Genomic DNA, 18605 nt, shown 5'->3' with positions numbered 1-18605 from the left:
TTCTATCTGGTGGATTTAGTCCTGAACGGGAAACTGAAGGAGAATGTCTTGGACTCTTTCGCTAATTTCCTTTGTAAACACTAGAAAGTTTTTCTGCTTCTCCGTGAACCCTGACGGCCTCTGAAAAAGGAAGAGATTATATACTGGCTTTTTTTTTTCAAGGTTTATGAAAACTAAAACATGTTGAAATGATCTAGTCTTAGTAATGCCTATCATTTTTTTCTATTCTTGTTTGTTTCCTTTTTTGAATATGTAGAACATTAATATGCTTCCCAAAGAGCAACTTATTACTCTTTTTGTGAATAACCAACTTACTCTGTTCTGTGAAGGGTTATCTCTCCCTCCTGTACCCCTTCTCCCAACCCTTTGTGGGTAACTTCATTAATTTCTAGTTTTTTTTCCTCTCTCTCTGTGCAGAAATTAACATATGCATATATATTTTCTTATTTCCTCTTTTTCTTACACAAAAGGTAGTATACCATACATACTATTTTAGACTGCCTTTTTCACTTAAAAGTGCATGCAGGAAATCATGCTGTATAAGTTTAGAGGGACATCCTCATTTTTTTCACACTTGCATAGTCTCCACTTGTTTATGCACCACAGTTTACTCAACCAGTTTCCAATCTGGGGGCATCTAGGTACTTCCTGTACTTTTGCAATTACAAATAATGCTGCAGTGCATAATCTTATCATCTTCATACATTTTTTTTTTCAATCTTTTTTTTTTTAATTTTAATTTTTTATAAACATATATTATTATCCCCGGGGTACAGGTCTGTGAATCACCAGGTTTACACACTTCACAGCACTCACCCAAGCACATACCCTCCCCAATGTCCATAATCCCACCCCCTTCTCCCAAACCCACTCCCCCCAGCAACCCTCAGTTTGTTTTGTGAGATTAAGAGTCACTTATGGTTTGTCTCCCTCCCAATCCCATCTTGTTTCATTGATTCTGCTTGTACCCACTTAAGCCCCCATGTTGCATCACCACTTCCTCATATCAGGGAGATCATATGATAGTTGTCTTTCTCTGCTTGACTTATTTCGCTAAGCATGATATGCTCTAGTTCCATCCATGTTGTCGCAAATGGCAAGATTTCATTTCTTTTGATGGCTGCATAGTATTCCATTGTGTATATATACCACATCTTCTTGATCCATTCATCTGTTGATGGACATCTAGATTCTTTCCATAGTTTGGCTATTGTGGACATTGCTGCTATAAACATTCGGGTGCACGTGCCCCTTTGGATCACTACATTTGTATCTTTAGGGTAAATACCCAATAGTTCAATTTCTGGGTCATAGGGCAGTTCTATTTTCAACATTTTGAGGAACCTCCATGCTGTTTTCCAGAGTGGCTGCACCAGCTTGCATTCCCACCAACAGTGTAGGAGGGTTCCCCTTTCTCCGCATCCTCGCCAGCATCTGTCATTTCCTGACTTGTTGATTTTAGCCATTCTGACTGGTGTGAGGTGATATCGCATTGTGGTTTTGATTTGTATTTCCCTGATGCCGAGTGATATGGAGCACTTTTTCATGTGTCTGTTGGGCATCTGGATGTCTTCTTTGCAGAAATATCTGCTCATGTCCTCTGCCCATTTCTTGATTGGATTATTTGTTCTCTGGGTGTTGAGTTTGCTAAGTTCTTTATAGATTCTGGACACTAGTCCTTTATCTGATATGTCGTTTGCAAATATCTTCTCCCATTCTGTCAGTTGTCTTTTGATTTTGTTAACTGTTTCCTTTGCTGTGCAAAAGCTTTTGATCTTGATGAAGTCCCAATAGTTCATTTTTTCCCTTGCTTCCCTTGCCTTTTGCGTTGTTCCAAGGAAGATGTTGCTGTGGCAGAGGTCGAAGAGGTTGCTGCCTGTGTTCTCCTCAAGGATTTTGATGGATTCCTTTCGCACATTGAGGTCCTTCATCCATTTTGAGTCTATTTTTGTGTGTGGTGTAAGAAAATGGTCCAATTTCATTTTTCTGCATGTGGCTGTCCAATTTTCCCAGCACCATTTATTGAAGAGGCTGTCTTTTTTCCATTGGACATTCTTTCCTGCTTTGTTGAAGATTAGTTGACAGTAGAGTTGAGGGTCTATTTCTGGGCTCTCTATTCTGTTCCATTGATCTATGTGTCTGTTTTTATGCCAGTACCATGCTGTCTTGATGATGACAGCTTTGTAATAGAGCTTGAAGTCCGGAATTGTGATGCCACCAACGTTGGCTTTCTTTTTCAATATCCCTTGGCTATTCGAGGTCTTTTCTGGTTCCATACAAATTTTAGAATTATTTGTTCCATTTCTTTGAAAAAGATGGATGGTACTTTGATAAGAATTGTGTTGAATGTGTAGATTGCTTTAGGTAGCATAGACATTTTCACAATATTTATTCTTCCAATCCAGGAGCATGGAACATTTTTCCATTTCTTTGTGTCTTCCTCAATTTCTTTCATGAGTACTTTATAGTTTTCTGAGTATAGATTCTGTGTCTCTTTGGTTAGGTTTATTCCTAGGTATCTTATGGTTTTGGATGCAATTGTAAATGGGATTGACTCCTTAATTTCTCTTTCTTCTGTCTTGCTGTTGGTGTAGAGAAATGCAACTGATTTCTGTGCATTGATTTTATATCCTGACACTTTACTGAATTCCTGTATAAGTTCTAGCAGTTTTGGAGTGGAGTCTTTTGGGTTTTCCACATATAGTATCATATCATCTGCGAAGAGTGATAATTTGACTTCTTCTTTGCCGATTTGGATGCCTTTAATTTCCTTTTGTTGTCTGATTGCTGAGGCTAGGACCTCTAGTACTATGTTGAATAGCAGTGGTGATAATGGACATCCCTGCCGTGTTCCTGACCTTAGCGGAAAAGCTTTCAGTTTTTTCCATTGAGAATGATATTTGTGGTGGGTTTTTCATAGATGGCTTTGATGATATTGAGGTATGTGCCCTCTATCCCTACACTTTGAAGAGTTTTGATCAGGAAGGGATGCTGTACTTTGTCAAATGCTTTTTCAGCATCTATTGAGAGTATCATATGGTTCTTGTTCTTTCTTTTATTGATGTGTTCTATCACATTGACTGATTTGCGGATGTTGAACCAACCTTGCAGCCCTGGAATAAATCCCACTTGGTCGTGGTGAATAATCCTTTTAATGTACTGTTGAATCCTATTGGCTAGTATTTTGTTGAGTATTTTCGCATCTGTGTTCATCAAGATATTGGTCTATAGCTCTCTTTTTTGGTGGGATCCTTGTCTGGTTTTGGGATCAAGGTGATGCTGGCCTCATAAAATGAGTTTGGAAGTTTTCCTTCCATTTCTATTTTTTGGAACAGTTTCAGGAGAATAGGAATTAGTTCTTCTTTAAATGTTTGGTAGAATTCCCCCGGGAAGCCGTCTGGCCCTGGGCTTTTGTTTGTTTGGAGATTTTTAATGACTGTTTCAATCTCCTTACTGGTTATGGGTCTGTTCAGGCTTTCTATTTCTTCCTGGTTCAGTTGTGGTAGTTTATATGTTTCTAGGAATGCATCCATTTCTTCCAGATTGTCAAATTTATTGCCGTAGAGTTGCTCATAGTATGTTCTTATAATAGTTTGTATTTCTTTGGTGTTAGTTGTGATCTCTCCTCTTTCATTCATGATTTTATTTATTTGGGTCCTTTCTCTTTTCTTTTTGATAAGTCGGGCCAGGGGTTTATCAATTTTATTAATTCTTTCAAATAACCAGCTCCTACTTTTGTTGATTTGTTCTATTGTTTTTTTGGTTTCTATTTCATTGATTTCTGCTCTGATCTTTATGATTTCTCTTCTCCTGCTGGGCTTAGGGTTTCTTTCTTGTTCTTTCTCCAGCTCCTTTAGGTGTAGGGTTAGGTTAGACCTTTCTTGTTTCTTGAGAAAGGCTTGTACTGCTATATATTTTCCTCTCAGGACTGCCTTTGTTGTGTCCCACAGATTTTGAACCGTTGTATTTTCATTATCATTTGTTTCCATGATTTTTTTCAATTCTTCTCTAATTTCCCGGTTGACCCATTCATTCTTTAGAAGGATGCTGTTTAGTCTCCATGTATTTGGGTCCTTTCCAAACTTCCTTTTGTGGTTGAGTTCTAGCTTTAGAGCATTGTGGTCTGAAAATATGCAGGGAATGATCCCAATCTTTTGATACCGGTTGAGTCCTGATTTAGGACCGAGGATGTGATCTATTCTGGAGAATGTTCCATGTGCACTAGAGAAGAATGTGTATTCTGTTGCTTGGGGATGAAATATTTTGAATATATCTGTGATGTCCATCTGGTCCAGTGTGTCGTTTAAGGCCTTTATTTCCTTGCTGATCTTTTGCTTGGATGATCTGTCCATTTCAGTGAGGGGAGTGTTAAAGTCCCCTACTATTATTGTATTATTGTTGATGTGATTCTTTGGTTTTGTTATTAATTGGTTTATATAGTTGGCTGCTCCCACATTGGGGGCATAGATATTTAAAATTGTTAAATCTTCTTGTTGGACAGACCCTTGAGTATGATATAGTGTCCTTCCTCATCTCTTATTATAGTCTTTGGCTTAAAATCTAATTGATCTGATATAAGGATTGCCACTCCTGCTTTCTTCTGATGACCATTAGCATGGTAAATTCTTTTCCACCCCCTCACTTTAAATCTGGAGGTGTCTTCGGGCTTAAAATGAGTTTCTTGGAGGCAACATATAGATGGATTTTGTTTTTTTTATCCATTCTGATACCCTGTGTCTTTTGACAGGGGCATTTAGCCCATTAACATTCAGGGTAACTATTGAGAGATATAAATTTAGTGCCATTGTATTGCCTGTAAGGTGACTGTTACTGTATATGTTCTCTGTTCCTTTCTGATCTACCACTTGTAGGCTCTCTCTTTGCTTAGAGGACCCCTTTCAGTATTTCCTGTAGAGCTGGTTTGGTGTTTGCAAATTCTTTCAGCTTTTGTTTGTCCTGGAAGCTTTTAATCTCTCCTTCTATTTTCAATGATAGCCTAGCTGGATATAGTATTCTTGGCTGCATGTTTTTCTCGTTTAGTGCTCTGAAAATATCATGCCAGCTCTTTCTGGCCTGCCAGGTCTCTGTGGATAAGTCAGCTGCCAATCTAATATTTTTACCATTGTATGTTACAGACTTCTTTTCCCGGGCTGCTTTCAGGATTTTCTCTTTGTCACTGAGACTTGTAAATTTTACTATTAGGTGACGGGGTGTGCGCCTATTCTTATTGATTTTGAGGGGCATTCTCTGAACCTCCTGAATTTTGATGCTCGTTCCCTTTGCCATATTGGGGAAATTCTCCCCAATAATTTTCTCCAGTATACCTTCTGCTCCCCTCTCTCTTTCTTCTTCTTCTGGAGATCCAATTATTCTAATGTTGTTTCGTCTTATGGTGTCACTTATCTCTCGAATTCTCCCCTCGTGGTCCAGTAGCTGTTTGTCCCTCTTTTGCTCAGCTTCTTTATTCTCTGTCATTTGGTCTTCTATATCACTAATTCTTTCTTCTGCCTCATTTATCCTAGCAGTGAGAGCCTCCATTTTTGATTGCACCTCATTAATAGCTTTTTTGATTTCAACTTGGTTAGATTTTAGTTCTTTTATTTCTCCAGAAAGGGCTTTTATATCTCTCGAGAGGGTTTCTCTAATATCTTCCATGCCTTTTTCGAGCCCGGCTAGAACCTTGAGAATTGTCATTCTGAACTCTAGATCTGACATATTACCAATGTCTGTATTGATTAGGTCCCTAGCCTTTGGTACTGCCTCTTGTTTTTTTTTTTTGTGTTGAATTTTTCCGTCTTGTCATTTTGTCCAGATAAGGGTATATGAAGGGGCAAGTAAAATACTAAAAGGTTGGCAAGAACCCCAGGAAAATATGCTTTAATCAAATTAGAAGAGATCCAAAATCGTGAGGGGGGAGAAAGGGGATAAAAAGAGGTTCAAAAAGGAAGAAAGAAAAAAAAAAAAAAAAAAAAGAAAAGAAAAGAAAAGAATTAAAAAAAAGAAAACACCTAAGAAAAATGTAAAAAAGAAAAAATATATATATTATATAAACTAGTAAAAAATCGTTAAAAAAGAAAAAGGTAACAGTTAAAAAAAATTTTACCCGAAGGCGAGAAAAAAAACAACAAAAAATGAAAAAAAAAATAAATTAACTGCAAGACTAAAAAAAAATCACAGGTAAAAAGCCATGAGTTCCGTGCTCGGCTTTCTCCTCTTCTGGAATTCTGCTGCTCTCCTTGGTATTGAAACCGCACTCCTTGGTAGGTGAACTTGGTCTAGGCTGGATTTCTTGTTGATCTTCTGGGGGAGGGGCCTGTTGTAGTGATTCACAAGTGTTTTTGCCCCAGGCGGAATTACACTGCCCTTACCCGGGGCTGGGGTGAGTAATCCGCTCGGGTTTGCTTTCAGGAGCTTTTGTTCCCTGAGTGCTTTCCGTAGAGTTCCGGAGGATGGGAATACAAATGGCGGCCTCCTGGTCTCCGGCCCGGAGGAGCGGAGAGCCCAGGGCCGCACTCCTCAGTGCGCCCTCAGAGAACCGCGCCTGACCTCCGGCCGCGCTCCGAGCTCACCGAGCCTGCGACTGGTTCAAGGTAACACCGAGCTGTGAGCTTACTGTCGGCTCTGTCTCTGTAGCCGGCTTTCCCGTTCCAATACCCGCAAGCTCTGTGACACTCAGACACCCCCGATCCTTCTGTGACCCTGCGGGACCTGAGGTCACACTGACCCCGCGTGGGCTTCGCTCCGGTTTAGCCTCTGGAGCGATGTCCCTCAGCGGAACAGACTTTTAAAAGTCCTGATTTTGTGCGCGGTTGCTCCGCCGCTTGCCGTGTGCCGGCCCCTCCCCCCGGGGTCTGTCTTCCCGTCGCTTTGGATTCACTTCTCCGCCGGTCCTACCTTTCAGAAAGTGGTTGTTTTTCTGTTTCCAGAATTGCTGTTCTTCTTGTCTTCGATCTGCCGATGGATTTTCAGGTGTTTGCAATCTTTAGATAAGCGATCTAGCTGATCTCCGGCTAGCTGAAGTAGTACTTCAGCCTGCTACTTCTCCGCCATCTTGACTCCTCCCCCACATTTTTTCGTTATATATTGTTAGAGATATATCTTCAGGGTAGAATCCTTAAAGTTGGATTATTGGGTCAAAAGACATAGACACTCCCTTACACAGCACTTGTACTGTTCTGAGTTCCCTCTAGCATCGAACAAGGTATTGGTGTTCTTACAGCCTTCCCAACAGAATGGGTGGTCAGACGTGAATCTTTGCTAACAGGATGCGTGATAAATGGTATCTCAGTGTAGTTTTAATTTGCATTGCACTTAGTATGAAGTTGAACATTTTTCCATATATTGAAGTCCATCTCCCTTGGTTTCATTTGTGAAATGTTTCTTGTCGTTTGTCCATTTTCTTTCTTATAGGATTTTACTCTTTTTTTTCTAAACTTAAAAGGTACTTTATATAAGTATATGTATAGCCATGTAGTAGTAATATATAAATATATATAATTTATATGTTAATATAGGGACATTAGCCATTTTTCTGTGTGTGGCACATATTTTCTTCTAATTCATCATCCTGTGTTTTGCCATGGAAAACTTTAAAATAATTTTTTATGGTCCTATTTATTACATATTTTCTTAAAAATTGGGAGTTAGAAAGCCTTTTCCCATGCCTGTGGTATGGAGTGATACCTCTTTTTACTGAGGGCTTGCCACATAAAAGGTGCTGTGCTCTGTGCTGAGGACTTTTCATACATTAACTGAAGGAGCTCTGTGAGTTAGCGGGAAACAGCAGCTTTGGAGACCTAGACCTTGGCTATGTCTGGTTATGGAAGTTGACTAGTTTCTGGCTTCAATACCTCCCAACTGCATGACCTTGCACTTGGTGTGTTGTGAGTTCCAGTGTCCTCATCTCTGATGATGTTATCTCTAAATAGCCTTTACATCCTAGAGTTGTGAGAATTACCTGGGTTCATACATGTGAAAGGGTTTTGAACAGTTCCTGACATACAATCACCGTTGGATCAAGATTTGATATTTAATTATTGTACCATAATATTTCAATTTTAAATATCAAGATTATAACCCCATTCTTTAAATTAAAGCAGAATTCTGACATCACCTAAATGTTGTTTATATTTCTTTCTTTCTTTCTTTTTTTATATTTCTTTTCCTGTAGGTCTTAAAGATCACCATGACACAGTGTCTTGTTTTTTACATGCTTTGTCTTATTGCAGCTTTAATTAGATCTGGAGTTTCTGGGGAAGGGCTTAAGGAGGAAAGTTTGGGACATGGCAAGAGCAGATCAACTGTAATTTTAAACCATCAGTGCTCATGTTTTGTTAGTTAAATATGAATTAATTTCTTATAGTTATTGATGCTTCTAAAATGTGGTATTCATAGAGTAAAACTTTTTTTGTTCCTAGAGTTTACTAGAGATTGAATTCAACATTTTGTAAATGCTTATGGTTGCCAGGCTTTATGTGACCATGCTGCAAAGTTCATACTGTGTGATGTCACCTGCCTATACTAGAATCTTGTAATTTTCAGGAATACTTCTTGGTTACCAGAGAATCATTGATAATGCCTTGTGTTGGAACAACTTTTCACTTTTTCTTCTGCTTGCTTTCTAATGATTAATTATTGATATTTCAATTTCATTTTTAGCAGCTTAGTTTGTTGTGGGTTGTTTGGTGAATCTTGTTGTGATCTCAGTCATTGGTCTTTGAGACCTACGTCCATTGCTTTTCAAATATGAAACACCTGCCTTATTTGCAGCCATTTATTTGCAAATATGAAACATCTGCTTTTATTAAAGTCACTATATGAGCCTTAACCCCCTTCTCAATTTACTTCTAAGGTGAGACTTCATTACCATTGCTGGCTTCTTCTCTTTTTTTTTTTTTTGAGAATTTGGAATTGATGTGGTGGCAGAGAGGTTGGTTCTTTGGTTTACTTCAGTTGGCCATTGCCAAAATATTTTAAAGCTGTTGTCTTAGATTATTTAACAATTTTCCCATTCTGTTGCTGGCCTAAAAATAGAAATTATTTTTACTTTTTATTTTAGCCCAAAACTTTGATTTTGATACTCTAGATAGCATTTTTCTTAGGTAGCAAACAATTTTAGATGATTAAGCATGGAAACTATTGTAGTCAACCCTACAAAGTTAAATAAAGCTTGGCCTTTAGTTTGTTACTTTTAAATTATTATTTATTTATTTATTTAGAGCACGAGTTTGGGGAGGGACATAGGGACCGAGAATCTTTTTTTTTTTAAAGATATATTTATTTATTTTTGTGAGAGGGACAGAGAGAGAGAGAGAAAACACACGAGCATGAGCAGTGGGGAGGGTCAGAGGGAGAAGCAGACTCCATGCTGAGCAGGAAGCCTGTTGCAGGACTTGATCCCAGGACCCTAAGATCATGGCCTGAGCAGAAGGCAGATGCTTAACTGATTGAGCCACCCAGGCACCCCCCCTACCTTTTTTTTGTGTGTGTGTGGTGCAAAAAGGTGATTTTATTAAAGCACAATGATAGGACCGATAGGTAGAAAGAGCTGCTGCAGGGAGAGAGAATTTTTTTTTTTTTAAGATTTTATTTATTTACTTGACAGAGATCAGAAGTAAGCAGACAGGCAGGCAGGGGGCGGGAAGCAGGCTCCCCACTGAGCAGAGAACCCAACTCGGGGCTTGATCCCAGGACCCTGAGATCATGACCTGAGCCGAAGGCAGAAGCTTAACCCACTGAGCCACCCAGGCGCCCCAGGAGAGAGAATCTTAACTTGCTCTCACAACCCTGAGATCATGACCTGAGCCAAAATCAAGAGACCAGTTTGCTTCCCTTTAAGTGGCTAGAATTGTTGTCTCTGTTTTGGTATTTTTCTGAATTTAGTTGGAGCTATCACAGTTCTTATTTTACACATTCTGCTTGAAAAGTCTTGATAGTTTTACTCTCTCACAGCACTTAATATAGAAAATATTCAGTATCAGTTGCTGATTTAATATCTTCTTTCCCATTCTTTGTTTATGTTTCTGTAATATGAAATCATGATTAGAAACTTCCATTCATTTCAAGTTGTGATGACATCGATCATCTGTGCCCTTTTTGTCTGACAGGTTACCAGAGAGAACTTCTCTATCAGAGGGAAGATGGCTCTTTCAGTGCTTTTGGGAATGATGACCCTTCCGGGAGCACTTGGTAAGTGTGTTTTTGTTTTTGTTTTAAGATTTATTTATTTATTTATTTGAGTGAGAGAGTGCCAGTGAGTCCGGGGAAGGGCACAAGGGGAAAGAGAGTGAAACTTTAGCAGATTTCTCGCTAAGCTTGGAGTCTGACTCAGGACTTGATCTCAAGACTCTGAGATCATGACCTGAACTGAAACCAAGAGTCGGACATTTATGCAACTGAACCACCCAAGGACCCCCACTTGGTAAGTGTTTTTTACTAATAGAACAAATCTTTCAGGAGTGGGCTCTTATTCAGGCAAAATGGCCATGAAACTGACAGATGTGTCCCTATGTATATGGGCTCATAGGTTGCTTTTCCTATAGCCTGTCTTTAAGGGAGATTTTCTTTTTTAAATATGGTTTTAAAACACTAACAAGTAAAATGTTTTTATTTAGAAAAGATAAGCTATAAATCCTTTTTTTGTGGGAAAAGTAATAAAAAATACTTTATGATGATGGTGCAGTTGACAAGAAAAACTGGTTAGAAATACTGAGTGATTATTACATAGCTTTTTTGTTGTTGTTGTTTATTTAATTTAATTTTTTTTTTTTTTTTAGAGAGAGCTCGAGTGCAGGGGTGGAGGGGCAGAGGGAGAGGGAGGAGAGTGAATCTTAAGCAGGCTCCACGCCCAGTGTGCATGGACATTTAACTCAGTGAACCATCCAGGCACCCCGATGTAGTTTTTTTCTTAGTTATACATGATCAATACAAATTTTGTATTAACACAGTCAACATAGGTTTCTTTAAGGTTATTTTTTGTGAAAAACTGTGATGGAATTAAGTAATAAGCAACCAGATTTCCTCCAGAATGGAATTTCTGTGCGGCTGATTTTGGATGATTATTTTCTCTCCTTGTACTATTGTCAGTTCTTCATTTCACCCAGAAGATTGACTAACTGTAGCAGTCAGGTTGGACAAGGCACGTGGTGATAACAACCCCCTAATCTCAGTAGTTTAACAAGAGCTTCTTTCTTGCTCATGCTGCAAGTCCACTATTGGTCAGCGGGGGGCGCTGTAGTTCTTCCTCAGCCGACACCATTTCCCAGGACGCTCCGGGCTTACGCGAGTCTGGGAAGAGAAAGCTGGTGGACCCCTCACCGGTAATTAGGAGCTTCAGCCTGGGTGCAGCATTTCTCCTCACTGAGTCATTGTCAGAGCAGGTCACATGGCCGTCCTTAACTTCAAAAGGGTGGAAAAGTGAACTTCTCTGCATACTCAAAGTAAAAGAGGATCAGCTGTTACTGAATACTAGTAATATTTATCACACCTCAACAGTTCATAGAATGAGACATATTGGCTTCACTTCAAATTCTCTTTTGGCCTGTGTCAGGATATAGATCCATAAATAGAAAGGTTTCAGTGTTTTATTGCTTGATGATCTTTTCACCTAAATATTTATTGTTCTGTAGCAGGCATTGCCTAACGTTTTCTGTAAAGGTCTGACAGTAAATATGTTAGGCATTGCAGGCCACATAGAGTCTCTGTTGCATGCTAATTCCCCTCCTGTCCGTCTGTCTGTCTTTCTTATCTCCCCCCCTTTCCTTTCCTTTTTCTTCTTCTTCCTTTCTCTCCTTTCCTTCCTTCCTTCCTTCCTTCCTTCTTTCCTTTCCTTTTCCTTCCTTCCTTCCTTCCTTCCTTCCTCCTTCCTTCCTTCCTTCCTTTCTCTCTTCCCTTCCCAAACTATTCTCAGGTGGAGGGTAGTGGAAGGGACACACATGTAAACAGACACTAGGCTGGATTTGGCACAAGGACAAGATTTGACCAAAACAGATTTGGTCTGCAAGCTGTAATTTTCTGACTCCTGTCCTGCCGGAGAGAAATTATCCGTTATTTCTAGTTAAGAGTGCTACAGTTTGACTGTGAACTATATGTACTTCATCCATGGCTTTAGGGCTAAGCCAAGTGTGTAATGGGATCTTCCTTGGTAAATACCTAGAACACTCCAAAAATGATAACCTTGGACAATTTAATTCTTTTGGAATGTTGAATTCTCAACTTATAAAATAGTGAGGGGGGAGGCGCATGGAATTAGATGACTTCTAAATTCCTTTCCAAATCTGATATTTTAGAAGTTGACCTGGAATTTCTTGGCCATCCTCAAGTGGGAACCATGTCTACCAGCTCGGCTGAGATGTTTATGTTGCCTCCTTGTTGCCTTTTATCCCTTTGTTCCTTCTTCCATGATTATCCTTTTGTGAGTCTTTTGGTTGGGGAGAAATGTTACTGTTGGTGTTTTCTTGCTCAGTGTTATTTAGAGGACTTTATAAAGTGTATTTTATGCAGTTTTTCTCCTTTTTTCACCTAGGTTGTCAGCTTTTGTTTTAAGATGTTTCCTTGAAGCTGATCCTTACATAGATATTGATCAGAATGTGTTACACAGAACATATACGTGGCTTAAAGGACGTCAGAAATCCAATGGTGAATTTTGGGAGCCAGGAAGAGTGATCCACAGTGAGCTTCAAGGTGGCAATAAAAGTCCAGTAACGCTTACAGCTTATATTGTGACTTCTCTCCTGGGATATAAAAAGTATCAGGTACTTAATCTTTAATAAATGATGGATGGGAAATCACAAGCAAGTTACGTCTTGATGAGTCAAGAATGTGTCTGGAAACCAAAAGAGTTCTGCAATTTTACATCACATTTGAAGTCTGAGTTTGGGTACCTTTTTGCTTTGCCTTTGTGACCATATTCTAAAATCTGAGAATGAAAATATGAACCTGCTCTTTCAGAATAACTAAGAATGCTTTCTTGTATAAATGGCATACTTGCTATTGGTAAGATAAATCAATATGTATTTATCATTGAGTCTACGGCCATACCACCCTGAACGCGCCCGATCTCGTCTGTATTTATCATTGAAAAGATTAGTTTCTTAGGGGACAGAAAATCCTTCAGAATTTGGGAACGTATGCTAGCAGATTTAGGTTTTGAAGAATTTTTTTTTATTTCTAAAATATCATGGAGCGATGACAATGTCTGCTAATTTAGTACAAAAGTATACCCACACTCTAAAAATCATGTTAAAGGGGCGTGAATTCTGGATGAGAATGAGTATGCATGGAAAGTTATGCTAATGAACTTATTTTTGCTTCAGAACTGTTTCAGTGATTGATGCCTTTACTGCTTTAATGGCAACAACATTTCACATGATCAAAAACAGCCATTCTTCATAGTAAGCTCCTACTGTTTCCCTAGTCCAGTCTTAGACACATGGAAGATAAACTTTCCCTTAAGCTTAGAGGTTCAAAACATGAGATCAGATATGAATAATATTTTTCTCAAACTATATTTTGTGCTCACCTCCAAGTTCATGATATTCAGTGGTAGAAGCATTGGCAAATGTTCTACTTTTTATTTCTTATTCCTTCTAGGAAATGGTGCCTATTTACTCATAAAAACTGAAAAGCAGTGTTTTTTCTTTGTTTTTAAATCTTTCCTTTTAAAATCTTTTCTTTCTTTTTATTTAAATCCCGGGTAGTTAACATACAGTGTGATATTAGTTTCGGGTATACAACATAGTGATTCCACACTTCCATACATCACCCTGTGCTCATCATGACAAGTGCAGTCCTTAATCCCATCACCTGCTTCACCCATCCTCCTGCCACCTCCCCTCCGGTGACCATCAGTTTGTTCTCTACACTTAAGAGTCTGCTCATGGTTTGCCTCTCTCTTTTTTTCTTCTTCGTTCATTTGTTTTATTTCTTAGATTCTACATATGAGTGAAATCATACGGTATTTGTCTTTCTCTGACTGACTTGCTTCACTTAGCGTAACACTTTCTGGCTTCATTCATGTCACTGTAAATGGAAAGATTCCATTTTATTTTATGGCTGAGTAATATTCCATTGTGTACACGCATGCACGTGCACACACACAGACACACACACACACACACACACATATATTCTTTATCCCTTCATTAGTCGATGGACACTTGGGCTGCTTTCATATCTTGGCTGTTGTAGACAGTGCTGCTATAAACATTGAGGTGCACGTATTCTTTTAAATTAGTACTTTTGTATTCTTAGTGCAATTGCTGGATTATACGGTAGGTCTGTTTTTAATATTCTGAGGAACCTGCATACTGTTTTCCATGACTGTATCAGTTTACATTTTCAATAACAGTGTGTGAGAGTTCCTCTTTCTCCATATCCTCACCAACACCTGTTGTTTCTTGTGTTGTTGACTTTACCCGTTCTGACAGGTGTGAGGTGATAACTCATTGTAGTTTTGATCTGTTTTTCCTTGATAATCAGTGATATTTAGTTCATGTTTGTTGGCCATCTGTATGTCTTCTTTGGAACAAAGTCTATTCACGTCTTCTGCCCATTTAAAAAAAAATTTATATGAGGGAGAGAACATGTGAGCAGAGGAATGGACAGAGGGAGAGGGAAAGAAGCAGACTCCCTACTGAGCACAGGCCCAAGTACAGACTTGATCCCAAGACCCAAAGATCATGACATCAAGAGCTGGATGCTCAACCAACCAAGCCATCCAGGCACCCTCCTCCACTTTTTTTTCTTAAAGCCTTTTTATTTTTAAGTAATCTCTTCACCTAGGATGGGACTTGAACTCACAATCCTGAGATCAGGAGTGCATGTTCCATGACCAAGCCAGCCAGGTGCCCCTCTTCTGCCCATTTTTAATGGGGTTATTTGGGTTTTGGGTGTGGATTTGAATCAGTTCTTTATATATTTTGGATACTAATTCTTTATCAGGTATGTTGTTTGCAAATATCTTCTCCCGTTCTGTAGGCTGCCTTTTAGTTTTGTTGATTGTTTCTTTGGTTTGTGGAAGCTTTTTATTTTGATGTAGCTCCAGTAGTTTATTTTTGCTTTTGTTTCACTTGCCTCAGGAAACATATGTAGAAAGAAGTTCCTACTGCCGAGGTCAAAGTGATTACTGCCTTTGTTCTCTTCTAGGATTTTTATGGTTTCTGGTCTCACATTTAGGTCTTTAATAAATTTTGAATTTATTTTTGTGTATGGTTCACTTTCATTCTTTTGCATGTGGTTGTCCAGTTTTCCCAACAGCATTTGTGAAAGAGACTGTCTTTTTCTCATTGGATATTCTTTACTGCTTTGGGGAGATTAATTGACCATATTGTTATTGCTGGTTTATTTCTGGGATTTGTATTCTCTTCTGTTGATCTAGGTGTCTATTTTTGTACCAGTACCATACTGTTTTTTTTTTTTTTTAAGATTTTATTTATTTATTTGACAGAGAGAGAGATCACAACCAGGCAGAGAGAGAGGAGGAAGCAGCCTTCCTGCTGAGCAGAGAGTCCCATGCAGGGCTCGATCCCAGGACTTGAGATCATGACTTGAGCTGAAGGCAGAGGCTTCAACCCACTGAGCCACCCAGGCGCCCCCAGTACCATACTGTTTTGATTACTACAGTTTTGTAATATAACTTGAAGCCTGGAATTGTGATGCCTCCAGATTTGCTTTTGTTTTTCAAGATTGCTTTGGCTATTTGGGGTCTTTTGTGGTTCCATACAAATCTTCGGATTGTTTGTTCTAGCTCTGTGAAAAATGCTGTTGGTAGGGATTGTACTTTTGATGGGGATTGTACTAAATATCTAGATTGCTTTGGGTAGCGAGGACATTTTAACATTATTTGTTCTTTTACTCCATGTGAGCATGGAATGTCTTTCCACTTCTTTGTGTTTTCTTCATCAGTGTTTTATAGTTTTCAGAGTACATGTCTTTCATCTCTTTGGTTAAGTTTATTCCTAGGTATCTTCTTCTTTTTGGTGCAATTATAAATAGGTATGATTCCTTCATTTTTCTTTCAAATGCAGTATTATTTTCAAAATGAATAGCAAATCTTTAAATGTCAGTGATCATCCTTGATTCCCATTGCTCAGGACAAAGTCAGATACGTAAACACACTCTGAAATTACTTTTTGAATGAATGTTTGGAAATACTTTTTGTTTAAAAAATGTGTGGTAATGGGTTACTTTGTATAGTAAAACATATGTTTTTTTTTCAAGCCTAATATTGATGTGCAAGAGTCTATCAACTTTTTGGAGTCTGAATTTAATAGAGGAATTTCAGACAATTATACTTTAGCTCTTATAACTTATGCACTGTCATCCGTGGGGAGCCCTAAAGCCAAGGAAGCTTTGAATATGCTGACTTGGAGAGCAGAACAAGAAGGTAATGCATGGGGTTGTTTGAGATTGTTAGACTACTATGCATTATGAAATATACAAAGTATGTGAGAAAGTTTTGTAAGCCAGATAGGAAGTTGATAACATTTACCTCTTCTGAATGGGATGATAAATGAAATGCAGATGAGATCAGATGAGTCTGACATGGCTGCTTCTGCTCTCCCTGTGTTTTCTAGAGAATTTCAGGGCTTGTGTGTTTCCTTGTTTTAGATATGTTCTGCCCCATGTCAGTTACCTTTTGAGCTCTTTGATACCATTTCTGGTTTGGTGGCCTTGAGTGGTCATTAGGACAAAAAGTTGTAGAGAGACTTGGGTTCAAATTCTAATACTACTTGCTTTTCTGAGCTTCAGTTTTCCTAACTATAAAATGGGAATAACAACTAGCAAATGTTCAAAATTTGAACTAAAATGCTATTTAATAGAAATGCAAATGCTGAGAAATGCTGTTAGTGAGTTGGATGACTTTTTTTTTAAAAGATTTTATTTATTTATTTGACAGAGAGAGATCACAAGTAGACGGAGAGGCAGGCAGAGAGATGGAGAGGCAGGCAGAGAGTGACCTATAAGTACTGAGCAGAGAGCCCAATGTGGGACTCAATCCCAGGACCCTGAGATCATGACCTGAGCCGAAGGCAGCGGCTTAACCCACTGAGCCACCCAGGTGCCCTAATTTTTTTTTTTTTTAAATGGGCTACAACAAGAAAAAAAGTGCAGGTGTTGCTACTTCCCGGATGACCTCTATGGTTGGGATCCAGGTGTGTATGTGTCTGTGTGCACGTGTGCACACACGTGTGAGAGAAACAAGGGTAGACAGAGATGGGGATGAGTGGGCAGAAATAAGTAATGTCCACTGATTTGAAGCCTTGTTAATTCAAGAAAGGATAAATGTTGAAAGTGCTTAGAGATTTTTTTTAAGACTGTAAAAAACATTGCATTATTTTTAGCAGTAATTTAGATTGCATTCTTATTATCTTTACTGCCTTTTGCAGTGCTGGGCACTAGATTGTTACCTGGAGACTGTAGGTCTTGATATTTCTTCTCTGCTTGTTTAAGTGGTAGTTATTATTCCACCTGAGTGTGATCATCTAAAGAATAATATTTGAGCGGGGAGTGGGGACGCCCAGTAAGATGTTCCTCTGAGGGTAACAGGAATATCTCTAGGAAGATTGTTGAGCTGGCCAGGGTCCTTCATTTTTTCTTTTTTCCTTCGGGGCTTGGATTTTTGAACTTATAACACCAAATTTCAGATAATGAAAAAAAGGAGAGGTTTCCGGGAACATTAGAGCTGGTTAATGGCAGATTCCCAGAACGGGATTCTTTCTAATGTGTCCTAAAATATTTTTAGGATGGCCTGGTCGGAAAAGTTATGTACATTATCTTCTGGAGTATAGTATGTTTTTCTTTTATTTATAGCTGTTTAGTTTTGAGCCAAACATGTGGAATTTCCCTTGGGAAATTATTTTCATCAAAATATCTTCAAATACAAGGAAATGGATGAAAATTTATAAGTTGCATTAGTTTAGAAACTGACCTATAAGTACATGTTTACATATGTGTCTGTGTTTGTGAATACACATATATTTGCATGGCATAAATATATTCATATTTGGAAATATATATATATGTTGTAAAGTAGGACTTGGACCAGTGTAGGAATATTTAATGGTATAAAATAAAATTTTTGCTCCATTGGTCAGACTATTACCATTTGTTTCTTACAGGAGGCATGCAATTCTGGGTATCATCAGAGCCTAAACTTTCTGAATCCTGGCAGCCACGTTCCTTGGATATTGAGGTTGCGGCCTACGCACTGCTCTCACACTTCCTGCAGTATCAGGTGTCTGAGGGAATCCCAATTATGAGGTGGCTCAGCAGCCAAAGAAATAGCTTGGGAGGTTTTGCATCTACCCAGGTGAGTGATGATAGTTTTTCGTTTTTTAAACTAAATATAGTTTAAATATAAATGTAATTTTTTAAAGGAAGTAGGTGGTTGCTTTCTTCATGACTTCATAAAATTGGCAATTGAAAAATTTAGTACTGTAAGTCAAAGGTCTAAGTTACTAATTTTCATCTTTTTCTCATCACGGATGTAAACATCATCTGTGCTATGTATGTGGGAAAAATTAGTTCCCCATGTATCCAGGCCATCTTTCCTGCGTGGTAACTGATGGAGCAGATACTCAGTGTCAGTCAGCAGATACTTTCCG

At 38.6% G+C, this 18605-nt stretch overlaps 1 protein-coding gene across 2 annotated transcripts in view; it reads left to right on the top strand.

Moving 5' to 3' along the window:
* The window catches only part of CD109 (CD109 molecule), a 136360-nt gene that overhangs the window by 99403 nt on the left and 18352 nt on the right, over positions 1-18605 (top strand). For both annotated transcript variants that reach the window (XM_045074785.1, XM_045074786.1), the window contains exons 24-27: positions 10107-10188; positions 12524-12752; positions 16219-16384; positions 18120-18310. In XM_045074785.1, the coding sequence (XP_044930720.1) occupies positions 10107-10188; positions 12524-12752; positions 16219-16384; positions 18120-18310 (668 nt within the window). The remainder of the gene's footprint in view (positions 1-10106; positions 10189-12523; positions 12753-16218; positions 16385-18119; positions 18311-18605) is intronic.

The sequence above is a fragment of the Mustela putorius genome, unplaced genomic scaffold, assembly GCF_011764305.1.
Source record: "Mustela putorius furo isolate JIRA1106 unplaced genomic scaffold, ASM1176430v1.1 tig00000135_pilon_pilon_pilon, whole genome shotgun sequence".
Lineage (NCBI taxonomy): Eukaryota > Metazoa > Chordata > Mammalia > Carnivora > Mustelidae > Mustela > Mustela putorius.
The sequence above is the reverse complement of the archived record's forward strand: the minus strand, read 5'-3'. Positions and strand labels throughout refer to the sequence as shown.